General features: G+C 55.5%; 1 protein-coding gene across 1 annotated transcript; it reads right to left on the bottom strand.

Moving 5' to 3' along the window:
* Positions 1-701: 701 nt before the first annotated feature.
* LOC142418826 (adenylate cyclase type 10-like) lies at positions 702-10843 on the bottom strand. Its single transcript, XM_075521206.1, has 15 exons — positions 10611-10843; positions 10080-10272; positions 9432-9518; positions 8707-8990; positions 7945-8081; positions 6971-7087; positions 5704-5958; positions 4669-5014; positions 3674-3896; positions 3171-3278; positions 2834-3012; positions 1965-2126; positions 1387-1488; positions 1103-1233; positions 702-784 (listed from the first exon to the last, which is right to left on the bottom strand). Exons 1-15 carry the CDS (start codon positions 10841-10843, stop codon positions 702-704), a joined length of 2640 nt encoding a protein of 879 aa, XP_075377321.1.
* Between the last annotated feature and the right edge of the window lie 13233 nt (positions 10844-24076).

Below are 24076 nucleotides of genomic sequence, written 5' to 3'. Positions count from 1 at the left end.
ACACTCACACAGAATGAGCAAAGGCACTAGTGTGGAGATTCGGGAACTGACTGGCAATGGGTGTACGTGGCAGGGATGCAGCTTTCCCAAGTACTGCACTCTGCAGGAGAGGGAAACGCCCCAGTGCCACAGGTGAAAGGCTTACATGCTGCCAAGCCTCATTTTCAGAGATGAGTTTAACGAAAAACCAACGAGTTTTGTTTTCTGTCTTGTGACTCTCTTGACAAAACCCACCCATGACTCGCAAACAGGGGAACTGAATGCTCTTGGTTGTGAGAGCGTCCAGGTCACAGTCCCTCCCCAGCCAAAACCAGCACTTCCCACCTACTGCATCAGGACTAACCTGGGCTGGCCTTCAGTTGTGCTGCGCTGGTGGGAGACCCCCCTAAACAGCACTGATAGGGAGCTCCAGGGTCACATGAAATGCCAGATACATTAGTCCCACTCAGCCACTCGTTGCCGAGTAGAGATTAAAGAAAGAGTAGAAATTAAAGCCGAGTAGAGATTAAAGAAGAAAGAATAGGGGAGAGGAAAAAGAGGGAGGAAGAAGAAGAACGGCTACAGACAAATACATATGTTTGTTCTATTTTATTTTTTCCACCAAACCTTTTTGTTACGCTCAGGTATTTCTTTGCAGGTGTCTGTTCGCAATATAGATACCATTTGGAAAGGATGGAAAAGATGGTGGAGTTTGCAAGGAGCTAGTCTGAGGAGGGCAGTGCATGCCAGTGCCGGTGAAAATCTGCAACGTTCAAGCAGCCGGCTGGACATCCAAATTCACACCCTGTAAGACAGAAACGTAAGGCGGAAGGCAATCGTTTGTGGCACAGCCACAGCCTTCCTAGCTGAAGGCACAAGTGGCCATGGAGGTAGATGCCACACATACTGACGGTCCCAGCTGGCAGCAGGGATGCCATTACGTGCAGCCAGAGGGACCCCAGTCCTGCTTAACGCCTGTGTGGAGAAACGGAAGCTTTTGGACCAGAAGGCGTGGCACAGCTGTAAGCTCGGCACGCCTGAGGTTTCTGTGGTGGCCATGGAAATTCTGTGCCACGGAGGGTGCCAGGGAGAAAGCTGCATATGCAGAGCTCCTGCAGGTGACTGGAAGCTCCTTGAATGAAGCCCCTGCCATTCTGCAGGTCCCTAACTGAGCTGCATTTCGCCAGTGAGCTCCTGCCCATCTCAGCCAGCACACCTGTAGCTATGCCCACAGTTTTGAAGTCTGCCAGGTGCCTGCGTGCGAAGCGCAGAAGATAACCTCCAGACGCAAACCCTTCTCATGGCAAAGCCATTGGTAGGCAGGCAGAGGGGAGGAGCCTAAGGAGTTCTGCTGCTAGAAGGAGTGCTGCCAGCTGGAAGGGAAGGAGGAGCGGACGTATGACCTACCTGCGTGCCGAGTCCCCCCATTTTTCCCCAGTGTCTGCAGCGCTGCTTATACACCATAATGGTTTGTAGAGTTTTGCTGCAGATGCTGACTTGGGGGCAATGCTAGGCAGAAGGGTGTGTTGTTTTGAGTCCCCTGACGGGTTCAGACAAGGCAAAAGCTTTGGAGATAGCTGTCCAAAGTCCCCTGGGCATCTGGGGCTTTGCCTGTCACCCGTGCCTTTTTAAACAGGTTTCTGCTCCCCTTTAGCTGGGGAAAGATAGGGAGCAGCAGTAGCCGGCTGACCATCCGTGGGTGGTGAGGAACAAGAGCAACAGAGAGGGCTAGGGTTTTAGAGGGCCTCTGCTTTTAATGTGACCCGAAATCAGAAGTGTCTTCAATCGTGTGTTTGCACCAGGGTCTGCGAGAGAGCTGTAGCCATTGCTGATGGAGCAACAGTAGCCCTCAAGAGAAACAATAAGATAGTGTATCTTTCCGTGCCTCAGAAAGAAAGGCTCGACAACAGAGGTCATAATAAAGAGATGTTTAATTAGATAACTTCATTTCCACCCTTCTGTTTTAGGTCTATCTGTGGCGGGACTCTGCTGCCTGATAGCAGTCCGCTGCCCTGTCCGTGTTGGCCTTCATGCGCGCTGCCAGGCGGGAGAACATCCGTCCGCTGGAAGTACCTTCCAGGCTGAAGAGGTGCTCCAGTAAGGAAAGGCAGCAGCTCTGCCGCAGCAGCCAGGCTAGCCTCTTCTTCCTGCCACACAAGAGAAACTGCTGGGCCCAGAGGCTCTGGCTGTACAGTGTGAAATCGGACAGGGCCAGGGGAAAGCAGGGCGGCAGACAAGCCAGTTACACCTCCTCGGAGGAAAGGGAGCTGATGGAGGGAGGGCTGCCGGAGCGGAAGGGGGCAAACAAAGAAGTGCTGCCGGGGGAAGCTGACCGCTCGAGAGGGCGTGTTGGCAGTACAGCCCCAGGGGAGCCAAGCAAAGCCGGGAACCGGCAGGAAAAGGGGTATCGCCCTCTGAGCTTCCTCATTCTCACACCTCACCTCCACCTCCTGCTCCTTCCCCATGTCCTTCTGGTCCTGCCTCCAGACCCCTGCCCCTCTTCAGCCTCCACTCCCTGTTTACAGCTCTCTGCTCCCAGCTACCACCAACCCCCTGCCGCAGCCAACACGTGCTAGAGACACATCCCCAGCTGCAAGCTGCTTTTTACCCAAAGGCGTGCTTTGTTCCCAGGGCTGCACGGGGAGGGAGGGAGGGAGGGAGGGAGGGAGGGGGACAGTGTGGGGCTCTGCCGTTCCCTGTTCTACCCGCACATCGCTCCTTAATGCCTCGGTCCTGCTGAGGCCTATGCGCCAGGTTAGGTGTGGCCTCAAGTGTAGGCAGGTCTGGGCCCGGATGCCTGGGATGAGGTAGGAAATGGCTCTTCCTCCCCTGGGTTCTCAGTTCTGCTTCTTACCGGGCCTCCTGCGGAAGGGAGGATGCTCTTCTGGCAACATAAGCGGCACACTGCAACTCTTCCGCCTGAGACTCCACAAAGGCTCCAACGGAGGTCCGGGGGAACTGCCTTTTGAGCAGGCTCAAAGCCTCCCTGATCATTTTCTTTGCCAGCTTCATGCGTCCCAGATGACAGCAGACCTGCACAGGAAAAGGGAAACATCCCGATATGGACTAGTTGCCTAAGAGACTGCAGGAATCTGCCAGCGGCTGGACATGCCAGCGATGTCCTCTGCAACTGGGGAAGGCATCCAGCTCCATCCCCCAGGAGATCCCTCCAGACCTCCCCGTCTCTTTACCTCCCCTTTGAGGCTGAAGAAGGTGGCCTCTTCAAAGCGGGCTATCACATTCGCTTTCTCCTCCACCGAGTTCCTCAGGACCTCTGCTTCGTTCAGCTTCACGAGAGCCTTTGCGCAAGCACACAGAGAGCAGGTGAGCGTGGGTGCAGAGCCCATGGCCAGCCTCGTCCTCCCCCGTTGCCTCTGGCATCTGTCTGAAGAGGGCCTGTCTCTTCCCCCTGGTGCTGCCTGCTCAAACACAGTCACGCTGGCTCAGAGCACAGGCACCAGTCATCCTTCAGACCGCCTCCCTCCTAACGCCCCTCGTGCTAAGGGCACAGTGCCCTGTGTCTCTTGCCGCAGAAGAGGCAAACCGGAGGAAAAAGTCAGCATCTGACCCCAACGTTTCCCTTCCGAGACCCCGCGAAGGCATGCCCTATTGCAACGGGGAAGTTGTCCTGCCCAGAGCCAGGCGACTGAGAGGACTCCGTGCACAGTGGGTGCTGGCAAGCAGGGCAACTCACCATGTAGCTGTTGGAGACATGCAGGTAGGCAGCCGCACACTCCAGAAGGTAGTAAAAGGCGCTGGCAGCATCGCCCATTGCCGTGTAGTGGCGAGCCAAAGGCACAAGCACCGATTCCACGATGGCTTTGCATTCACATGAGCGTGCGCCGTTGTGCTTCCCGTCGGTCTTGCTGGGCAGCTCAGTTGTCTGTTCGCTCCTTGCCAGAAACCGCCATGCCACACTAGTCAGAGGACAGTTCCCAGGGGAAGAAGAGAGCAAAGAATACACGGGCGTCACCTATCCTGGTCTTTCTCCCCACAGAGACTGCATCAGAAGCCCTTTGTTCAAAGCAGAGCACGAGGCCACGGGCAGGCAGGACTCAAACAGGTGCTTTGTAGGTAGGAAGAAAAAGACAAGCTGGGCTTTCTGTCACCTCCCACAGGCAAACCACCCGAGTCCCTGTGGCGGCTTTTCCCCTGCAGCTTTTGCAGCGCTACTCTGTAGGAACTGGAAAGCAAGGGCTCGCCAGTGTAGTGTGACCATCCCTCTGAGCCCACGGGCTTCCTCAAGCACTCTCTTAACTCCATGGCCATCTCCTCCCAGCTCCCACCCCACAGAAAGCCCTAAGCTAGCGTCACAACCGGCAGCCAAATGCCGGTGCTTCCTTTGCTCCTCTGGAGACCTGGAACTCACTGGCTTCAAAAATAATCAAAACCTTGTCTGCTCACCCAAAATCCTCCTCCATGAAAGCCTGCTGCTGCTGCTGCAGAGCATCTGCAGCATCTGGAAAGGAAACAGGGGGTTAGATACCTCCTCACATACCCCGGGCTAAGAGCTGCTCTCCCTTTCCCAGTGGGCTTGCAAGGATCCTTGCAAGAGTCCCAACACACTGAGGAAAGTCTGCAGTGGTCGTCCTCACCTCCCGGGCTCATCCCTAGCAGATCTACTCCCACCCGATCCCCAGCACACACCCCTGGCCTCCTGGAGAGCCCGGGCTGCGGAGCATGGTGCACAGCATACCCTCAGCGGCGTGGGTCCTATCCCTCTTCAGCTCTTCTCCTGCGAGCACCAAGGCCTCCCAGCTGCGCGAGTCGTCCTGGTCAGCAGGGGCCTGACAGCTCCCTCCGTCCTGGGTGCTGGGGACGGCGAAGCGGTGGAAGGCAACAAAGTCCCCTTGGCTGCAGCTCTTGCATTTGTGTGCGTACCGCTCCAGGAAAGCGGCACACTTGCGGTGCAAGGCGACCCGCTGACTCTCGGGCCACAGCTCATAGGCAGCCTCCCGCAGCAGCAGAACACAGAAGGCCAGGACGCCAGACTGCCGCTCCACGGTCTTCTTGCTCGGAGAGGGACGCCCCACACCTGCAAGGCAAAGGGCTTTGGCATCAGCCCAAGCTGGGACCAGGGCTCAGGGCCATCCCAGCCGGGGCACAAAAGTCATGCCTTGGTGCGCATCCTTGGCGGCGAACCAGCGCTGCTGCACACCAAGCCTTGCAGCACGGGGCAAAAGGGCCCGGCTTGCCTTGCTGACGCTAGCACAGCCCTGGGGACACAGTGCTCAGCTGCGCTCCAAGCAGGAGCTAGGGATAGTGCCGCCAGCCGAAGCAAGCCCTGGCCAGTGCTTTCTCCCCGCTCCTGGCAAGGCAGTCCCCAGCCTCCTGAGCTTCCCCTGCTGTGCCACAGGGGAATCAAAGCTGAATAAAAGCCTTTTGAAGGCCCCGGGGCACTCTGGAGGGCATCTTTGATCTGGATGCTGCAGGCAGCTGGGAGAGGATGTCAGGGATTCCACATGTCCTCCCACACCTGCGCTACGAGCAGCGCTTGGAGGCAGGGGAGCAGAGGCACTTGGGATGGCTGGTGGGAACTTCCCTCCAGCGCAAAGCTGTTGTGCTTTGAGAGTGACTTGTAAGATCTCTGAACAACCCATCCCAAACGGCCGTGCCTGCCTGAGCTCCCGCCACCCATCACCAGGGGGAAGCGCACCATGCCCTGGGGAGCCCCGCCGGGACACAGCTGGGAGCTCCCTTGTCCACCTTACTGCTACCACTTACCGCTCTCTGCCTGCAGAGAGGTGGCTGGCCCCTTGGGAGGACCTTGGACATCTTCTGGCACCTCTGGGTTTTTCAGCCACTTAAGGATGTTGTCCCTCACCAGCATGTCCAACAAGCAATTCATCTTGTGCCTGATGCCAGCGGGAAGGATGTGTGACAGCAGCTGGGTGGTAAACACTGGCCCGATGACAGCTGCAAACTTCAAAACCATCTGCTTCAGCAGCTTGATCCGGTCCAGCTGAGCCAGCACAATCTCTGTCAAAAAGAAGCACCACATCTCTCTCTTGCCTGTTCCCCATGCTCAGGCTGGACAGGCTGGAAAGTTTCAACACATGAAATGGGGTAGGCTTTGGCCTCCTCTCCTTGGGACTGCACCTGCTGGGCAATCGCAACCCAGGGGAGGCATCTTCAGAGTGGCTCCGCTCCTGTTGGAATCGTAGGCCACAAGGCCTGCGGAAAAGCGAGACGCTCAAACAAACGCCCCCCCACCAAGGCTGAGCAGGGCAGGATCCAGCAGGTTCATGCATCCCATGATACGCCCTACCAGATCTGGAGTAGGTTTTGGCCCAACCGTGCACACAGAGGACAGAGAACTTTCCCCACTGCAGCTCAGAGGCGGACTCAGAGCTCCCCACAACGGTTGTCTTAACTTGGCCAGATGAAACTATTCCTTTCTTGTGGTCTTCTTCCTTTTTGTTTTTTTGGACAAAGCAACTTCATAGCAGGCATGCTTTGGCATGACGTTTCTTCAGGGCTCATACAAATGGCTCTGGCTAGAGAGGAGGGACACTCATTGACGGTTCCCCCATCCAGGTCCCCTGGCTTCGGGGGGATTTCCGTGCCAAGCCACAGAAAAAAAAAAGGATTTGGTTTGGATTAAGTGCCTTGAGACCAGCGTTAGCTGGGGAACTTAGAATAGCGAGGTAGAAGCCCTGTTCAAAGTTGAATCAGAGGCAAGTCAAAGATTTTTCCCAGCAGCGGATTTGTTTCGGTGAGAAAAGGGAGTCATTCTACTGTTGCACCAAGAACCTTTTCTCGCCTACCTGCTGCTGGAAAGCAGCCAGCAGGCTCACAGCTGGTCCATGCCCAGTAGGCTGCCCGCAGCCCCAGGCCTGTTTCTAGTTGGACCGGAGCCACTTCCCAGCAGAGCCCCCAAGCTGAGAGGGTGACTCTGCAGCACGCAGATGACCAGCCTCCCTCTAGCCGATGCCCCGGGAAGGGGCCCCAGCACAGCCGCGAGCCGGCAGAGCGGCGCTCGGCCCCTCACCTTTCAAGGTGGCAGGCAGCACGGCGCTCTCCAGGTTCGCATCTGGTCTGATGAAGCAGACCCTGCCCTCATTCCCCGCGCCCGAGCTCGAGGTTGCTGCCAGGGGTGAAGCCTCGACTGCAGAAGCTGGGTGGAGCAGGAGAGCACAAATAAGGCCATTTGCAAAGTGACTTGCAGCTTGCAAACCTTTCAAAATTCACCTGAGATGGGACAAGTCCCACCTTACGTGGGCCAGTGCGGGCACCCTGACCTGCCTGCGCTTAATCACGTGGCCATGAAGCAGAGCAAAACAGTTCCCACTGCAAGCGTTTCTTTGCATAGCCCTCCCCAAGACGTTCTGCCTTCAGACCAGCTTTCCCAAACAGTCAAAGCTTCCAGACTTCCCAGGGGGCGACTGAACGCCCCGGGACAGAAAGCAGCAGCACTGCTGCCTTTGCCAGTGCTACCTCCACAGCCAGGGAAGTTGCCGCTGATCATGCAAAATGTAGCGTCAGTCCTGGCTGTTCCCAAGGCCACGGCACTCTGGCTGGCATTGCCCTCTCGGTGGCATTACCACCGTTTTCTTCCGTTACCAGCACCCTTGTGGAGATTTATGGTTTTGGATTCAAGTTTCCCAGGCCCGTCCCTCCCCTCAAGCTGGGGTTTGTTCTCAAGTGAGCCGGTGTTTGGCCAAGGTAAATTACGCGCCCATCAGAATGCCTAAGAAACACACGTGCTTCGGAACGATTTCCCCTGTGTTTTAGCCCCCCACCCCCCACCCTAAGAATTTAGGCCTCTCCAAGCCACCAGAACTCGCTAGCCCCTGCTTTGGCTGGCCCAAAACAAGGCATGCAGGAGCCCACACCTCCGCCAGACCAAGTCCTGCACTGCTGCAGGATCTGACTCTGCCCAGATCCATGGGGGAATGACGGCGCAAGACTGTGCTGTGGAGAATGCGCCACAGCAACTCGCTAGTCAGCAGCAAAGGTGCTTACTGATCAGGCTCTCCCAGTTGTCCTCTACTTTTTCACCGTGCCTCCGGGTGCGGAACAAGAGCATGTTGTTGCAACGAAGGCAGCGCAGCAGCTCCTCGCAGTAATATGTGATCCCCGAGCTCCTTTGGATCAGGAACCTGGACAGGAGCAGACCCGGCAGTGGCCAGCACAGGGAAAGTAAGGTGAAACATGGTTCAGGTGGGCGGCGAGCCACTCGGGCATATCAGGGTAGCCAGCATCTTCGCCAGAGCTACACCTCACTTTTGAAAGGGATGGTCCTCCCGCTGGCTTGGGCTTTTGGGCCCCCCTGAACCTCCAGCCTTCGCTGAAGTCCATGGGAAAAGAATTGTGGTCAATGCCCAAAGCACAGAGCAGCGAGCCCTGCCTTTCCTCTCCTCAGGAGCCTCGACCCTCTCTGGCAGCAGGGCAGACCTCTGCCCCAGGGAATCTCCCCCACAGCCTGGCCACCTAGACCAAGGCCTTTTCACACCCCAGCCACGCTTGGGCTCGGGACTCTTCCTCCCTTCTTCCCTGTGCAACAGCGAAGGGCGGACACTTCCCACGCTCCATCTCTAGGCAGTTGCCCACTCTCAGCTCACGCCTGCCAGGGTGAGGCGTAACAAGCAACCCACGTCCAGTACTCGCTAGAGTCACTGATGCTTCTAGCGGCCCTGTGCTCCCTTTCCCGGGGGGCTGGTTCCCTTCCATGTTCCCTTCCATAGGTTCAAGCCCTCAGGAAGAGCTCCCCTGCCTCCAACTTACCTTGCTAGATCCCTGGAGATGGTGTCCACTCCAAGGTCCTGGCAGGCTTTCTGCACCACAGCTGAAGGTTTCAGCTTGTCCAGATGAAGACAGGTGATTTTCTGGGACCTTGTGCTGCCTGCTGCGGCTTTCCAAAAGCTCTCTGTTCTTGCGTAGCCCGGAGCTAAGCTCACGACCATGAAGAGGGAGACGTTTCGGAGCACGGGTGACATGATACTCCAGGAGGCAGAGTCGATGAAATGGGCATTGTCGATGACAAATATGCCAAATTCTCCTCCAATGGTCTGAAAAAAAAGCAGGTTGTTCTGAGGGGAATCCAGTGGCTTCTCCAGTGTCTTCCAGGGGAGGAGATTTAGCCTCTGTCTCTTGAGAGGATGCTCTGAAGTCTCTCCCCAACCACTTCCCTGCTTAGACGCTGACTTCATTTGTTTGAGACTTTAAGGTCACACCTAACATCACTTGCCCTGCAGAAGGAGGGAGCTTGGGCAAGGGAATGCAGAAGACATTGTTTCTCCTCCAGGGCACACCTGATGGGAGGAAAGTTATTGGGTGTGTTTGTGGGGCTGCGGTGGGGAGGTGGGGGGTGGGGGGTTTCTCAGGCCCTGAATGGCAATGACCCAGAGGCGTGGTCCTCCCGCCCGCTCACACTGCTGTGGTACAGAGCCCGCAGCCGGCAGGCTTGTTTTCCTTCTCTGACCCAGGAGGAAGGAAGGAGAAATGCTCACCTTCTCTAGCACTTTTGCCAAAGTCGTGTGCAATTCCGTTTTTCTTTGAGTTTCGCACATCTCGCGAACCTCGTCCGAAACGGGAAACTGGCCGGAAAAGCAAGTCAGGGAGAAACATCACTCCGGGGCTAGGCACACACCTACCCACCAAGCAAGACCGCAGCGCAAACCACCTCTGCTGGCCTCAGCGCCTTACCTCTCCCCAGCACAAGTGCAAAGGGCCACGGTGGGGCCTTCACCTGCAGCCTAAAGCAGAGGCCCTCTGCTGAGGGTCTCTGGCAGAGCTGGGGCTTGGGGGTGGGCTGAAGAGCTGGTTCTCAGGCTGCGGGAATCTTGGGCTGCCTGGAGCAGACCGCTCACATAGCGGTGACCTCAGCACGAGGTCAGCAACAGCCTCTCTCCAATGCCACTTCCACCTTGTTCAGCACCCGCTGAACAAGGCACCGGCCACTGCCGGATGCAGCGTGGGACATGAACTCAACACAGACAGGGAGCCCCCCGGGCCCCAGAATGGGAAACGTGTGGTACGACCCCCGCGATTCCCACCCCTGAGCTAAGGCACTCCCAGCAGCACGCCCTCACAACGTCTGACCCAGAAAAGCTCAGGAGAAGGCCTTCTCCAGGGCCAGAGAGGCCTCTCGCTCTCACCTCGACAAGGAAAATGTCATTGAGGAGGCAATAGCTGCTCTCTTCGATTGTCCCTCGGAGCTTTGTCTGCAGCATGCGCTGCCTGTCACTGCACAGTTCACAGTCCTGCAGGCCCAGGGCCCTGGCCATCAGCGTACGGATGGCAGAGAAGGACTGCCTCACGTTGACCTCTAGCAGTTCCACGGCAACCACCCTGCCATGCAAAAGCAGACGGGACTGAGATCCCCGACAGCCCAAGCCTTCTAAGACAAAAAGGGTGGAGATGCCCTTGCGGGGGGCTCTTCAGCCACCCATCTCAAAGTGCTTCCCAGAGAAGGCCAAGCTTTTTGCTCCTCATATGGGAAAGGGCACAGGGGGGCAGTTGCTGCCAAGCCACTGGGAGAGCTGGGTCGAGACGCTGTGTCTCTGCAGCGCCGGCCCAGGTCTCGCTACGTCCCCCCGGCAGAGGAACTCACGGGACTAAGAGGCAAGGATGGAGCAAGTGGTGAGTTTGCCTTTGGGCTCCAGACCTCAGCAGGCCACCTCCCAGACCACAGGAAGGCTTTTCTGCCCCTTCTGGGCAGTGCTCCTTCTGGGAAACAGGCAGAGCTTCTGAGGCAGGCCACCCTGCTGTCTGTTGGGTCTGGCGTCAGATGAAAAGCACTGAGCTTGGGCTCTTTCCTTCTATCTGTGCCTGGCCCAGAGGTGAAGGAGGAAAGGCCATGGCTCAGAGAAGCCACCTCCAGCTCCCCGAAGAGGCGGAGGCAGGAGCAGAGCACACACATGCTCCTAGGGAGTGTCTCCAGGAGAGTGTCTCCAGAGTGGAGACACCAGAGAGACACTCCTAGAGACATCTCCAGAGAGACACTCCTAGGGAGTGTCTCCAGCTCTGCATATGCAGCTTTCTCCCTGGCACCCTCCGTGGCACAGAATTTCCATGGCCACCACAGAAACCTCAGGCGTGCCGAGCTTACAGCTGTGCCACGCCTTCTGGTCCAAAAGCTTCCGTTTCTCCACACAGGCGTTAAGCAGGACTGGGGTCCCTCTGGCTGCACGTAATGGCATCCCTGCTGCCAGCTGGGACCGTCAGTATGTGTGGCATCTACCTCCATGGCCACTTGTGCCTTCAGCTAGGAAGGCTGTGGCTGTGCCACAAACGATTGCCTTCCGCCTTACGTTTCTGTCTTACAGGGTGTGAATTTGGATGTCCAGCCGGCTGCTTGAACGTTGCAGATTTTCACCGGCACTGGCATGCACTGCCCTCCTCAGACTAGCTCCTTGCAAACTCCACCATCTTTTCCATCCTTTCCAAATGGTATCTATATTGCGAACAGACACCTGCAAAGAAATACCTGAGCGTAACAAAAAGGTTTGGTGGAAAAAATAAAATAGAACAAACATATGTATTTGTCTGTAGCCGTTCTTCTTCTTCCTCCCTCTTTTTCCTCTCCCCTATTCTTTCTTCTTTAATCTCTACTCGGCTTTAATTTCTACTCTTTCTTTAATCTCTACTCGGCAACGAGTGGCTGAGTGGGACTAATGTATCTGGCATTTCATGTGACCCTGGAGCTCCCTATCAGTGCTGTTTAGGGGGGTCTCCCACCAGCGCAGCACAACTGAAGGCCAGCCCAGGTTAGTCCTGATGCAGTAGGTGGGAAGTGCTGGTTTTGGCTGGGGAGGGACTGTGACCTGGACGCTCTCACAACCAAGAGCATTCAGTTCCCCTGTTTGCGAGTCATGGGTGGGTTTTGTCAAGAGAGTCACAAGACAGAAAACAAAACTCGTTGGTTTTTCGTTAAACTCATCTCTGAAAATGAGGCTTGGCAGCATGTAAGCCTTTCACCTGTGGCACTGGGGCGTTTCCCTCTCCTGCAGAGTGCAGTACTTGGGAAAGCTGCATCCCTGCCACGTACACCCATTGCCAGTCAGTTCCCGAATCTCCACACTAGTGCCTTTGCTCATTCTGTGTGAGTGTGCAAGGGAGAGAAATTGAGGGGTGAGCGTATTTTGGGAGGCAGCGCTGCCTATCAGTGCAGGGGTGCTCAGGGCAGCAGTTGGGCAGACTGGGTGATACGGGGTCCTTCAGCGTGGAAGGAGGAGCGCTGGGAGGGGGTGCTCGCAAAGCCCAGCAAGGCAGCCTATGATGATGTAGAAAGCCTTTTCTGCCGGCCTCCTCTACCCTTCAGATGCAGCTGCAGAGCAGAATTGTGCTAAGACTAGCTTTGTCGTCGGGCTCTTGTGTCATCTGCCTTGCTCTCAGAAGATCCTCGCAGGTCAGACTCCACGTCGGCCTTAACAGGATCCGCTGTATTCAACCAGAACACGTTTAGATGTTTTCCAAAGGCGTTCTTCCCCCTTTTAGTCTGCAAAGCTTAACCTCTTTCTTTTTCCATTGCCGGACTATATCCTTGATTATTTTTTTTTTAATTCTTCCTACTTTGTTGAGTGCTCCAGACCTTTGAAAATGCCATTTTCCAAGACAATAAATGAGTCGTTCAGCATTTTAAAAAAAGCAAGAAGCACTTTTTGTATTGTCCCTCCAATATATAACTCTGGTGTGACTTTAGTTCAAACTACGTCTCTGTCTTTCAAAGCTGAAAAGGATGCCTAGCGAGAGGTATACATTCCTTTTGCTTTCTGCAATAGGAAAACAGTTAAGGAAAACAAGGCCTGCCTTGTAAAACAAGCCCCCTGGATGACAGTCTTGCAGCTTGCAAAGTCCAGCTGGATCTTCCTGGAAGGGGAGCCTGTGGATTCTTGACAGCCCATCAGTTAGTGTGACTGGTGAGGTTTGTTTCTTGCCATTGTCTCCATGTTTGCTTTGTCAGGTGTGTGTCTCTGCCTGTTTTGGTTTCTGGCTTCCCCCTTTTGCCTTGGCAAATTTCAGGAGTCGCTGAACACGGAACTTTGAGCTTAGTTTGGTTTTGTGTGCTGGGTGCCTAATCCTTTCCAAAAGAGGTTTTTCATACTCTCCTGAAAACTTTCAATGTAAGGGCAAATCTGTCCATTAACTTCTCAACTCTTTTTAACAGAAAGGAGTGAAAAAGAGAAGCTTTGCGTGCTGATTTTCTAAAGATGGTGTGGCTATGGTCTTTCTTGCCTTAAGTATATAGGGCATGAGAGAGGGCAAAAAAAGTGTGCCCTTGGAAATTATGCATCTCGAGAACTTGCTGAAAGAGCTATGTGGGACAGAAATCTTTTCTGCTCAAACTCCTGTTAAGGGCAAAAAGGGAACAGACCTTCTATGTGAAGTCAGGACTCTTCTTATTACTATAACTGAAATGTGAATCCAAATGGAAGAAATGTTATTAGTCCAGGTCCAGTTCTTAAAGAAAGATAAACTACAAGACTACTGCTATTACAGAAGGAGTCTCAGGAATACAGGTTCAAAGCACAAGTCCTGTTCTCTACCTGTTTTCCTCTGCTCTTATTCTCACTCTCCCACTGCCCTTCTGGTCCTAAGGGCAATGAAGCGTGTTCCTCAAGCAGAAAGTGGGGAGCTACAGGCAGTTGTCAGAGTCCCAAGGTCTTCCCTGGGAGGAGTGTGGCAATGATGGGGTTTCTTTTGTCTTCTTTTTTTTTTAATTCCCTTCCCCCACCCCCTCCTTCCCAATCTAGATGTCTGACCACCTTTTACGTTTATTTTCTGAGTAGAGCTACTTACAGTGATGGAAAAATCAAAGCCCCGCCAAAGCCCCGTGCTGGAAACCAAGGGCCTGGTATCACAGTAGTTTTTGGTGCACGTTCTCTCTTGTCTCTCTTCTGTTCTGCTGTCTTTAGGCTTGCAGCACCTGTGGGTAAGGGTTGCCCTGCAAGGCCTTGTAGACTGCTTTCCAAATGATGATGTTGTGTGTGTTGGTTTGGGGTTTTCTCTTCCCCAAAGACAGCGAGGTAAATTTCAGAAGATGCTCTCTTTTTCTTCTGAGGATGGCATAGTGATAATCTGATTATGAAATCAGAAAGATTTCATAATCCATGCGGACTGCTGAAGGCCTCAATGGATGGTGAGGGCTACAAGAAGTCAGAGGCTCGGCAGGTGCAGGAGTGACCTGAGTTGTAGAAGGCACAGTGGGAAGATGAGGGCTGGTGTGGGAAGCTGCAGTCCTGCTGTTTGTCTCTCAGCCATGCCTTCCACCTGCCTGCCAGGCTTTGCATGTGGGCTGGGTTTAGGACTGGCGTTAGGATGATGCAGAATAGGGAGCTCAGCTCAGCATGGGAAGGAGTGAGGCACGTTGCGCAGTCCAGAGCGGAAGGTTGAGGAGCGCTGTAGGCAGATCTTGTGTTGGTCTTTGAGCAAGATGGCTACAGATTTTAGCACGTGATCAGGGTGAGGTGAAGGGTTAGGGTAATGGGAAGCAAGGAACACGAAATGCGAAGGAGCGTACGTGTTGCACAGTGTGGGGTGGAAGGCAGAAGCCTGGCCCAGGAGTCTGCGGGGGGTCTGTGTGTGTGTGTCTTGCGGTGGGAACATACACCCACCAAGCTTAGCACGTGAGTGGACCACAGGTCGATATCTAGCATAACATTGCTTGAAAAAGAGGCTGAACTTTAAATGTCTGCCTTTCTCACTCTAGCAGAAAAAATGATTTCAATTCTGTTTAATAAGTAACAAAAATGAACAAGTGCTGTTTCAGTGAGGTTAACAGCCTTGTTTTAACAGCAGCAACTCTTCTAACATTTATTTTGCATTTCACTAAGGCACAGTGTAATGTGGGAATCCATTGTCATCTGCAGTGGAGGGAATGTGATTTTCACTGAGAAGTGAGTACTGGCAGAGTTGTTGTTGTCGGCTAAAAATGCTGAGGTACCAAAGTACTTGAAAACATGCATTTCCCTAGAGTTCCCTTTAGTTAGGTGAACCTAAACAGCTAAGGAATCAATCAGTCGTTGATCCTTCATAACCATAACATGTTCTCGGAAAATGTTATGGTGTCTGTTAAGAGGATGGGCTTAGATGTAGCGAGAGAAGAGTTTTTTAAAAAGATTTTCTGTTGTAATCTTTTGCTCTGTAGGTCTAAGACCTTTTTTACACTGCAAATACCAGGAGGAAAGCTTTAAAACAAAAATCCAAGGGAAGATTATGCAAAAGTACTGGAAGCTACCCAGCTAGCAGGTCAAGTGAAATAAGAGGCTTCATTTTTTCCTAGTGCCATGGAGAGCATTGGGGTTTCTCAGAGTGCCCAGCGTTGGTGTGGTGGTGTTTTTTGGAGGTTTGTCAGTCTTTTTTAGTGTAGTGTCGGATGACGGTGCAATTTAAAGCAGAGGAGAAGCAGTGCAGTCAGTCAATTACTATTATCGGTAAGAATTCCAGCAAAGAAATGGTGATTGACTTGAATGAGTGAACTCTCCATGAGCTGGGGCTGAACAGAATCCGAGGGAAGACTACGCAAGAGCATTGAGATGTGGCTGCAGATGAAAAAGCTGAGTGGCAATTTTGCCTTCTCCAAGAAAAAAATCACTTTAGGTGCCAGATGCAGCATTCCCTTGCTGGGTGCCTTTGTTGCATCTTTTGCCACGTGCAGAGGCTTTGCAAGCAGGGTGTGTGCAATTTCACCAAAAAACCCGCTTTACACAAAAGATGGCAAAGAGTAGCAAGGCACTATGTGAGGTGTTAGCATGCTCCCTGACGGAGATACTTCAGAGCCTTTGCTGGCCAGGCAGGCTTCAGCCAGGGTGTGAAGGGTGGGGGTCCGCTGCCCCATGCACTGGGCTGATCTGGAGTCTTGCCGAGTCACTGTCCTCCAGCTCGTTGATTTTTCCCATTAGGATTTTTGCAGCTTTTAATGTTGATTTTCTCCTCCTGAAGTCTTGAGTTCCTCACTACGCGGGCTACAACAATCCAACCTCTCCCTCTGCATTTTCCCGTTCTCGCCTTGCAACTTTTGCCCTTCCTCTTTTCTCCCCCATCCCACTGGGAAGGGGGAGTGAGCGAGGGTGTGGGGCTGAGCTGACTACCCAGGGTAATCCACAACACTAACAAAGACCAAAATTAATTGGTCTTTGGACCAATTGGACCAACACTAACAAAGACCAAGCCATTAATTAGCTGATGAGCTGTTAAGAACCTACAGGTGCAGGCTTGAGGAGGGCCAGCCTGGTCTTTGTAGCTGGAACAAGAGGACAAGAGGAAAGGGCCTCAAGGCGCGCCAGGGGAGGTGTACATTGGATATTAGGAAAAATTTCTTCCCTGGAAGGGTTCTCAAGCACTGGAACAGGCTGCCCAGGGAAGTGGTTGAGTCCCCATCCCTGGAGGTATTTAAAAGACGTGTAGATGTGGCACTTAGGGACATGGCTTAGTGGTGGACTTGGCAGTGTTGGGTTTACGGTTGGACTCAATGATCTCAAAGGTCTTTTCCAACCTAAATGATTCCGTTCTATTCTATGAGGATTATGGAGAGTTGGGGGTGGCCTGTGGGACCACGCACATCTGGGCAGGGGTGTTAGATGGACGGAGGGCCCACGCTGACGTTTGAGGGATCCGTGAAGGTGGGCGTGCTTGTGAATCGCGAGAGCGATACCACGTGTGTTTTCACCAGTGAGCTTCAGTCCTGTTCAGCCCGAGAGGAGGAGTGGGACTTGACTGTCTCCAGTTATCTTTTATGCAAGATGCGGTAGTCTTATACATGGGTGTTGTTCAAGGCAATGCTCTGCTTGTGGCAATGTGTGGGGCTGGCTGTACGAGTGTCTCCTGTATGCCTGTGTATGTGTGTGTGTGTGTGTGTGTGTGTGTGTGTGTGTGTGTACCCCTCTGTGGGGTACCCACTCAGGCGTCCTACTGGCCGAGCCTGCAAAGGGGAAAGCAGCAGCCCCATCCATTGGCCTGGGACAGAGAGTCCTCAGGGTGTGTCAGGATGGGCTCCAGTGGCTGCAGAGCAGGAATCCTGGGGTGCCTGAGTCTGGTGGAGGCAGCAGCTTTCGACATCATTTAACACGTGTCCTTTACAGGAACTTCCCAAGATTGGGAGACATATTGTGACAAACAACAGCAGGACTGAAGACGAGGACCTCCACCAATTGCCAGTGAAAACTCTGGCCTGGCAAGTGCAAGCCAGCGTGGATTCGTCTTTCCTAAATTTTGCCATGTGAAAGTTTGCTTTTGAGGTTAGATTTTTTTTGTTTTTCCCCCAGTCAGTGGAGGTAGACTTCTCCTGCACTGACGGGAAAGAACGAGGCACTTCATTTCAGAGTTCTGCTTCTTAGGTTAACGTACGGTCATGTAACATCCTTTTCTAGAGCCTTGCCCTGTGGTAGGATCACGCTATAAAAATAGCAATAGGGTGGGCTATGAGTCACCCTCTCATTATCCTGTCAATGTTAGATAGAAATAGGTCTCCCGAAGGAATACCTAAAAAAATATTACCATATTTCACGAGCAAAGAACAAAAGAGAATCCAGAGAAGAGCTGGTATCTTCTGGAAGTCTACCTCGAGCTGTCCACGTTTGGAGGGAGAGAGAGGAATGTGTGTGCGACTGCAAGCATCCTTCTGCACGGGTATGGCAAACTGACGTCATGCTCGGATTTCTGTGTAGACCTTGGCAAGGATGTTCAGAAGAAAAAGAACCGGAACAAGAAGAAACAGAAAACAAACTAAGTGCGACCACCTGGGCTTAGGCCTGTGATCTGAACTGAGGGCCGTTTCATAAGTAGACAGCAAGCTGACGTGTAACACAGTCAATACACCTGTTCGTCAGCAGACGGTGAAGGAGAGCCCGTACGGGAGTATAGGCACAGCCAGTTTCCACCTGCGGTCTTAGCAGGGGCAGTCTTAGCCCATCAGGACAAACAGGACGAACCCAGACCTGCCCTTTGCAACTGCAGTGAGATTTGAAAGGGTTTTGAAGGCAAAGAGATGTAAAACAAGGAAACATTCACGTGACTTATTTCTTCTAAGGAATGGATTTATTGATCCTTTTGGCATTTTCCATATCTATGGGATAACAGAAAACAAAAGTCAGTGGGGCCACCCTTTTCCTGGCAGAGATTAAGGTCTGAATCGTGGAAGAAGCAGAGACCAACAAAACCCTTGGTTAGGGAGGCTTGACCCCTCCGCTGTCCTCTCTGGCGTGCCCCTTCGCGGACGCTGGGGGAGCACTGCAGGTCTGCCGGACTACAGGAGCAAGTCAAACACATGCGGTAGCAGGTAGCAAGTCAGCGCAGCAGGTTTATAGTCTCCTTTCGTGGTCTGCCATCTCCAGCGTTTTCTCACTTTGTTACACTGTAAGTTTAACCTCAGGGTTAAACTCGCTTGCACATCCTAACATATTTTAAGAAGGGAAACAACCCAGAGGCATGTGGTAGCTCATTTTTTTCCCTTTGTCATAGCTCTGGAAATTAAAAAAGAAATAAAGAAACATATGTATATGTATATATGTGGACGGAGCTACAGACACCTAAGAGTTCTTTTCCAGGGAAGTCAGAGGTGAATGAGAGCTTCTGCAGGCGGTGAGACTATTGCCAGTAGGTCGAGGGAGGTGATCCTTCCCCCGTACTCGGCACTGGTGAGGCCACACGTGGAGCACTGTGTCCAGTTCTGGGCTCCCCAGCACAAGAGAGACATGGACATACTAGAGAGTCCATCAAAGGGCCGCGAAGATGATGAGGGGACTGGAGCACCTGTCCTTTGCGGAAAGGCTGAGAGAGCTGCGACTGCTCAGCCTGGAGAAGAGAAGGCTCGGGGGGACCTCATCAATGTGTATCAATACCCAAAGGGAGGGTGCAAAGAGGACGGAGACAGGCTCTTTCCAGTGGTCCCCAGTGCAGGACCAGAGGCAATGGGCACAAACGGAAACACAGGAGGTTCCCTCTGAACATCAGAAACCACTTTTTTACTGCATGGGTGGCTGAGCCCTGGCAGAGGTTGCCCAAGGAGGCTGTGGAGTCTCCACCTTTGGAGAGACGCAAAAGCCATCTGGACATGGTCCTGGGCAACCAGCTCTGGGAGTCCCTTCTTGAGCAGGGGCTTGGCCCAGGTCCAGGTGACCTCCAGAGGTCCCTTCCAACCTCAGCCGTTCTGTGATTCTGTCATCCGTGACTGCAGACATCATCAAGTAGTGTTTGTCCTCTCTGCTGCCCACCTTAGCAATATCTAGAAATCTCTAAAGGCACAAATAAAGAGCAGCTTAGATGCTGTTCACATCGGCCAACTTTTATTTGGATCCCAATGAGATCCGTATGTCTAAAGAAGACATTTCTGAACCACCCTTCAAGCTCTCTGTCTCTTAGACTGTAAATGAGGGGACAGAGTCAACATGGTAAGACCGTTTAGAAAAGAGAGCATCTTTTGTTCACGTTTCCCATTCTGGTAGCATCTCGTAAGCAATACACCATGTTAACGTTCCGTCCACAGTTGTAACAGCAAACAACGATCAGAGGAGAGGAGCAGGTGTAGACATCTTTTTGCTGAAAGATTTTTCAGAACGGAGGAAAGGATGTGCATTGTAAGATGCCAGAAACTGTAGCAATGTGAAGAGAGCATCTCGTCCCATCTGTGCTGAACTGCGCACTGTGGCCAGTGTAGCATCATCACAGGAAGGATTAAAGATTTGCATGAGATTACCAAAGATTTCATTAGCAACACAAAAAGTCAGTTGGAACAGAAACACTCGGCTAGGATACTAGCCTGACATTTCCTTATCCGGCTCCGAGCTTAAAGCAGAAAGCGCTGCAGGGAGAAGCTTCCATCTTGCTAAAACCCAAGCATAAGACACCCCTGCCTGGAGAGAACACTCCCCACAGGCCAAAACACTCAAATTGTAACACTTGCATGCAGCCCCTGCAGAAATGGGCTTCTCGCCGTTCTGAAGGGAACGGAAGGTGCTGGGGGCACGCCGGGACACGTGAACACGGGGCTCTGGGACAGCTGGAGAGCAACAGGGAGGTCTCCAGGGAACATGAGGGCAAACGTGGGGCTTGGGGCACCCCAAGAGGACCCACGTGCCCAGGGGCGAGCGGGCCACGTGCCCCCCGCGGAGGACACTCTGCCCCTCCCGGCCTGAGTGGCGGGTCACAACGGTGCCCTTTGTGACCCGCCTCTCTGACACCCTGTGGCGCTGCATATGGTCAACGCAGACGCAGCCCCTGCCCCACAGTGTCCGGCAGGACGGCGACGGGACAGGGCGGGAGCGTGGAGCTGGCGAGGAGCCCCTGAGCACAGCCCACGTCTTTCCCCGCCACCCCCGGCAGCCCCGCGGTGCCGAGGCATTTCACCGAAGCTTCCCCCTTCCCCGCCCCTACCCCTTTCCTCCGTCCCGCTCAGGATGGCGCAGAGACCCCCCAGACGCCCCAGGGAGGCCTGGGTGGAGAAGAGGGCTCCCCAGAAGAGCAGCTCTCCCCCGCAGCCCTACGAGGTGTGCGTGCCCAGGCCGCTGCAGACCAGTAAGTGAGGGGCCCCAGCGGGCTGGGGCCAGCGACCGCACCCTGATCAACGCCAGCGTCCTGTTTCCCCGGCACACCGGCAGTGGGGGTCCCATGGGCGGGGAGCGTGGCACTGCCGGAATGCTGCTCAGGGCTGGGAGCCAGCCCCAGCACAGCCTCCCCCAGGGCGGGAGAGAGCAGAGGGCACCCGGCTCCTGCCCCGGCATACGGGCAGCAAGAGGCAGCTGGCCTGGCAGGAGGCAGCGGTGGTGGGGGACGGGGACCTTTCCAGCCTGCCTGCAAGCCAGTTCCTAAGCCCGGTGCACTCGTGGCTTTCTGCGCCGCGCTGCGCTCCGGCATCGCAGCCCATCTGCCGGGCACCCTCCAGCCTGGACACCCACGGGGAGACTGCGCCAGGGGAGCGGGCATGGGGCTGGACGGAGGGCAGAGCTCCTTCCTGTCCTCGCGTTGGCCTTCGGCCCCTCTCTACAGCCCTCCCTGCTCTCCTCCTTCACTAGGTGCCTCCTCTGCTGCGTCTGCCAGCTGGCTGGCTCTGTACAGAAAGGAAAAAGAATCCATGGAGTTCATCCAGGCTTTTCTAAAGAGCTCAGAAAAGGTAACCGTGGCCATTTCCATGGCAGCTGTGCCTGCACCTCCTGACGGGGCCGCCGGCTCTGCTGCCTGCTGCCGGGGCTATTGGGGGGCTGCTGGCTGGGCAGAGCTGCTCCCCCCAGGTGGTCTGCCCAGCACTGCAGCCCCAGCGCTCCAGTCCTGCTGGCCACGTCTCTACCTTCTCACGCTCCCCGTTTGTCTCTCTGTCCCGCGGCTGCCAGGAGGAGGCCCAGAGGACGCAGTTCCTGGAGACCATCTGCACCCTGTGCAAAGCTGGCAGGCACAAAGGCTTGTCACAGGGCCTGAATGCGTTCTGCCACAGATTTGAGCTGGCAGAGAATATCAAGGTGACGGGACAGCCGGCAGGTCTGGGGAGGGGGCAAGGTCCCTGGGCACCGGCCCACCGTGAGGACGGCGCATGGGCAGGGGGAGGGCAGGGGCAAGCGTGCGTGGACACTGAGCTGCCCCGAGGGGACTCGGGTGCCGCTGAGAAGCCCCGCCAGCAGAGACCCCAGCAGCGGGGGTGGCAGGGGGTCTCTGGGGGCCGGTGCCGGGGCGGGGGCAGAGGGTCTCCGCCAGCCCCACTGCCTGCTGCTGGGTCTGCTGGCACTGGGTGCTGGCGGCTGCCAGGTCCCATCCCGGTTGTGCTCTGCAGGTGCTGCTGGAAGAGGAGCCCAGGGACCGCCTGCACACAGCGGTGCGGCAGCAAGCCATGCTTGCCATCGCCGCCTTGAGGTACCTGCCCAGCCCCTGGTTTGGCTGGCACCTCTCCACAGCCCGTGGCCCTGGGCCTGGCCGGGGGCATCCCCCATCCAGGCAGAGTCCAGCGGCGCCGTCAGAGGGCCTCTGCTTTGCCCTGCTGGCGGCTTGTTGGGAGGGCGCAGGGGAGGCCAGAGGGATCCTGCAGCTCCCCGCCACCTCTCGGCTCTTCCCCAAAGCGGGAGGCGGGAGGCGGGAGGCGGGAGGCTTGCCTGCCAGGACTGTCCTGTGGCCCAGGCCATGTCGGGGAGGGAGGAGGTGCCTCTTGGCGGGGCTCCCTGCACACCCTCCATCCCTCTCGGGGACCCCTGCTCCAGAGGTCCGTGTCCACCTGCCCAAGGCATCGAGGCACCGCTCCCAGCACCAGCGTCCCACAGTTCCCTCTCTCTCTCTTTGCAGCAAAGTGGAGAGGGTGCTGGAGGGCAAAAAGGAAAGCCTCTTAGAGGCCTGCTTCAGGAGCGTCTTCCTGCTTCCTCCAAACACGGACATGCAGGGCGAGGCCGCTACTCTCTACTTTGAGGTAAGTGCTGGCTGAGCTACAGGAGCCCCCAGTCCCTCTGGGCTGCTCCCTGGCTGCCGCGTGCTGAGAGACAACCGGAGATCCAAGGCAGGGCAGGGTCTAGGCTTTGCTTTCCCACCCTCATCCCTTCGTCCCCTTCCCATGGGCCTGGCCACGTCCAGTGCCACAGGCTGCTCTGCCCACAGCAGCCTGTCTGCCCCGAGCCCTCCCTCGGGCACCGCGAGGCAGCGCAGGTGTCCTCCCGTGGCGTGGGGAGTTCAGATCCGACTCCGGGGGTGAGAGGGATCGCAGAAAGACTGCCACAAGCCTTTGTCCTCCTTGCAGACCCTGGATGCCATGGACAGCATGCTGTGGACATTGCTGCTCAGCTCTCCCTCCTCCGGCTTCGCGGAGCTGCAGACAATCTTACAGGTGTGGCACTGGCAAAGGGTGGGGTTGGCAGGGGCTGTTCCTCACCCTGGAGGGAAGGGAGTGTCCACTCTTGAGCGGACGGTCCCCAGCCCAGTGCCACGCACAGAGCACACTGCAGGGAGGGTGCCCAGCTCCCTTGGGGGAGCCAGGGCTGGCCCACCTTGCTCTTCCAGGAGCCTGGTGTCTCCTGGCTGCAGTCAATGGGACTTCCCCTCTGCAGCCTTAGGCACCGCAGCGGCAGCAGCTGGTGCTGCTCTTCCCCTGCCTCGCGGTCCCTCGCGCTTTCCTCCCCAGACCTGACCGGGGCAGAGACCCACAGGGACCTGCCTGTCCTGCTCAGAGAGCCCAGCCCTGAAGCTCCCCGGGGGCCGTATCCCCATTCCCCCATTGCAGAGCCCCCAGGCAAGCTCCTGCCCAAAAGCCCGGCCTCCATGGAGAAGGGACACAGGGCTGTGTTCTGGGGAAGGGCACGGAAAGGAGCAGATGCCGCCATGGGGGTGGCATCTGCCCACCTGCCCGGCCACAAGGACTCTGCGAGTCCAGCCAGGACTTCAGCAGCGCTGCTTCTGCTGGCGCGGGCACCAGCTCCCAGGGCACATCAGCGCTTTCTCTCCTCCCAGATGCTGCTGACCTTCACCAACTGCCGGAGCGCAGCTGCGTGTGAGAGGGCTGTGGGGAGGATTGGGAGGCTGAGCGATTTGCTGGCCAGCTGTTCCTCGGTGGAGGTAAGGAGCCAGGCACTCTCCAGCCAGGCTGTCTCCCCTTCCCTGCACACCGGAGCACCTGCAGCTGCAGCTCAGAGATGCCTGCGAGGCAAGCCTGGGCACCGGTTGAGGCATTCAGCAAGGCTCTGCCCTGGAGTGAGGGTCTTGGTTTCTTTCTTTTTCCCACGGTCTTCTCTCCCCACTTCCCTCTCTGCCGGGAGCCATCTCGGCCCCCAGTCCTGTGCAGGGCAGCACTGCCCAAGGAGCATGGCGGGAGCCCAGGCCTGGCAGCTCTCCCTGCTCTGCTGCCCAGGGGGCTAGCAGCTTTGCGAGGGCCCTCCAAAGCTCTGACTCGCCGGGGATCCTTCCCCGGGCAGAGTCTTGGGTTCAGGGCTTTGGTGGCAGCTGCTGCCCCTCAGCCCTGCTACCTGTCCTGCCTCCCTCACCCAGGTCTGGAGAACCTTTGTAGGCTACTATGACAGCCGTGCCTGCCACACAGAGATCCAGGTCCCCATCCTGGGACAGCTGCTGGGACGTCTCATCCTTTGCCACACTTGCAAGAACTGGGAGATCAGCTGGGGGGCTTTGGATGCTCTTCATTACCTCTTCAGATTCATCCTGCAGCAAAAATGTAAGAGAAGCTGTGCTGGGCTGCGTC

Source organism: Mycteria americana, chromosome 19 (assembly GCF_035582795.1).
Source record: "Mycteria americana isolate JAX WOST 10 ecotype Jacksonville Zoo and Gardens chromosome 19, USCA_MyAme_1.0, whole genome shotgun sequence".
NCBI lineage: Eukaryota > Metazoa > Chordata > Aves > Ciconiiformes > Ciconiidae > Mycteria > Mycteria americana.
Note: the sequence above shows the minus strand (reverse complement) of the source record. Positions and strands in the feature narration are given on the sequence as shown.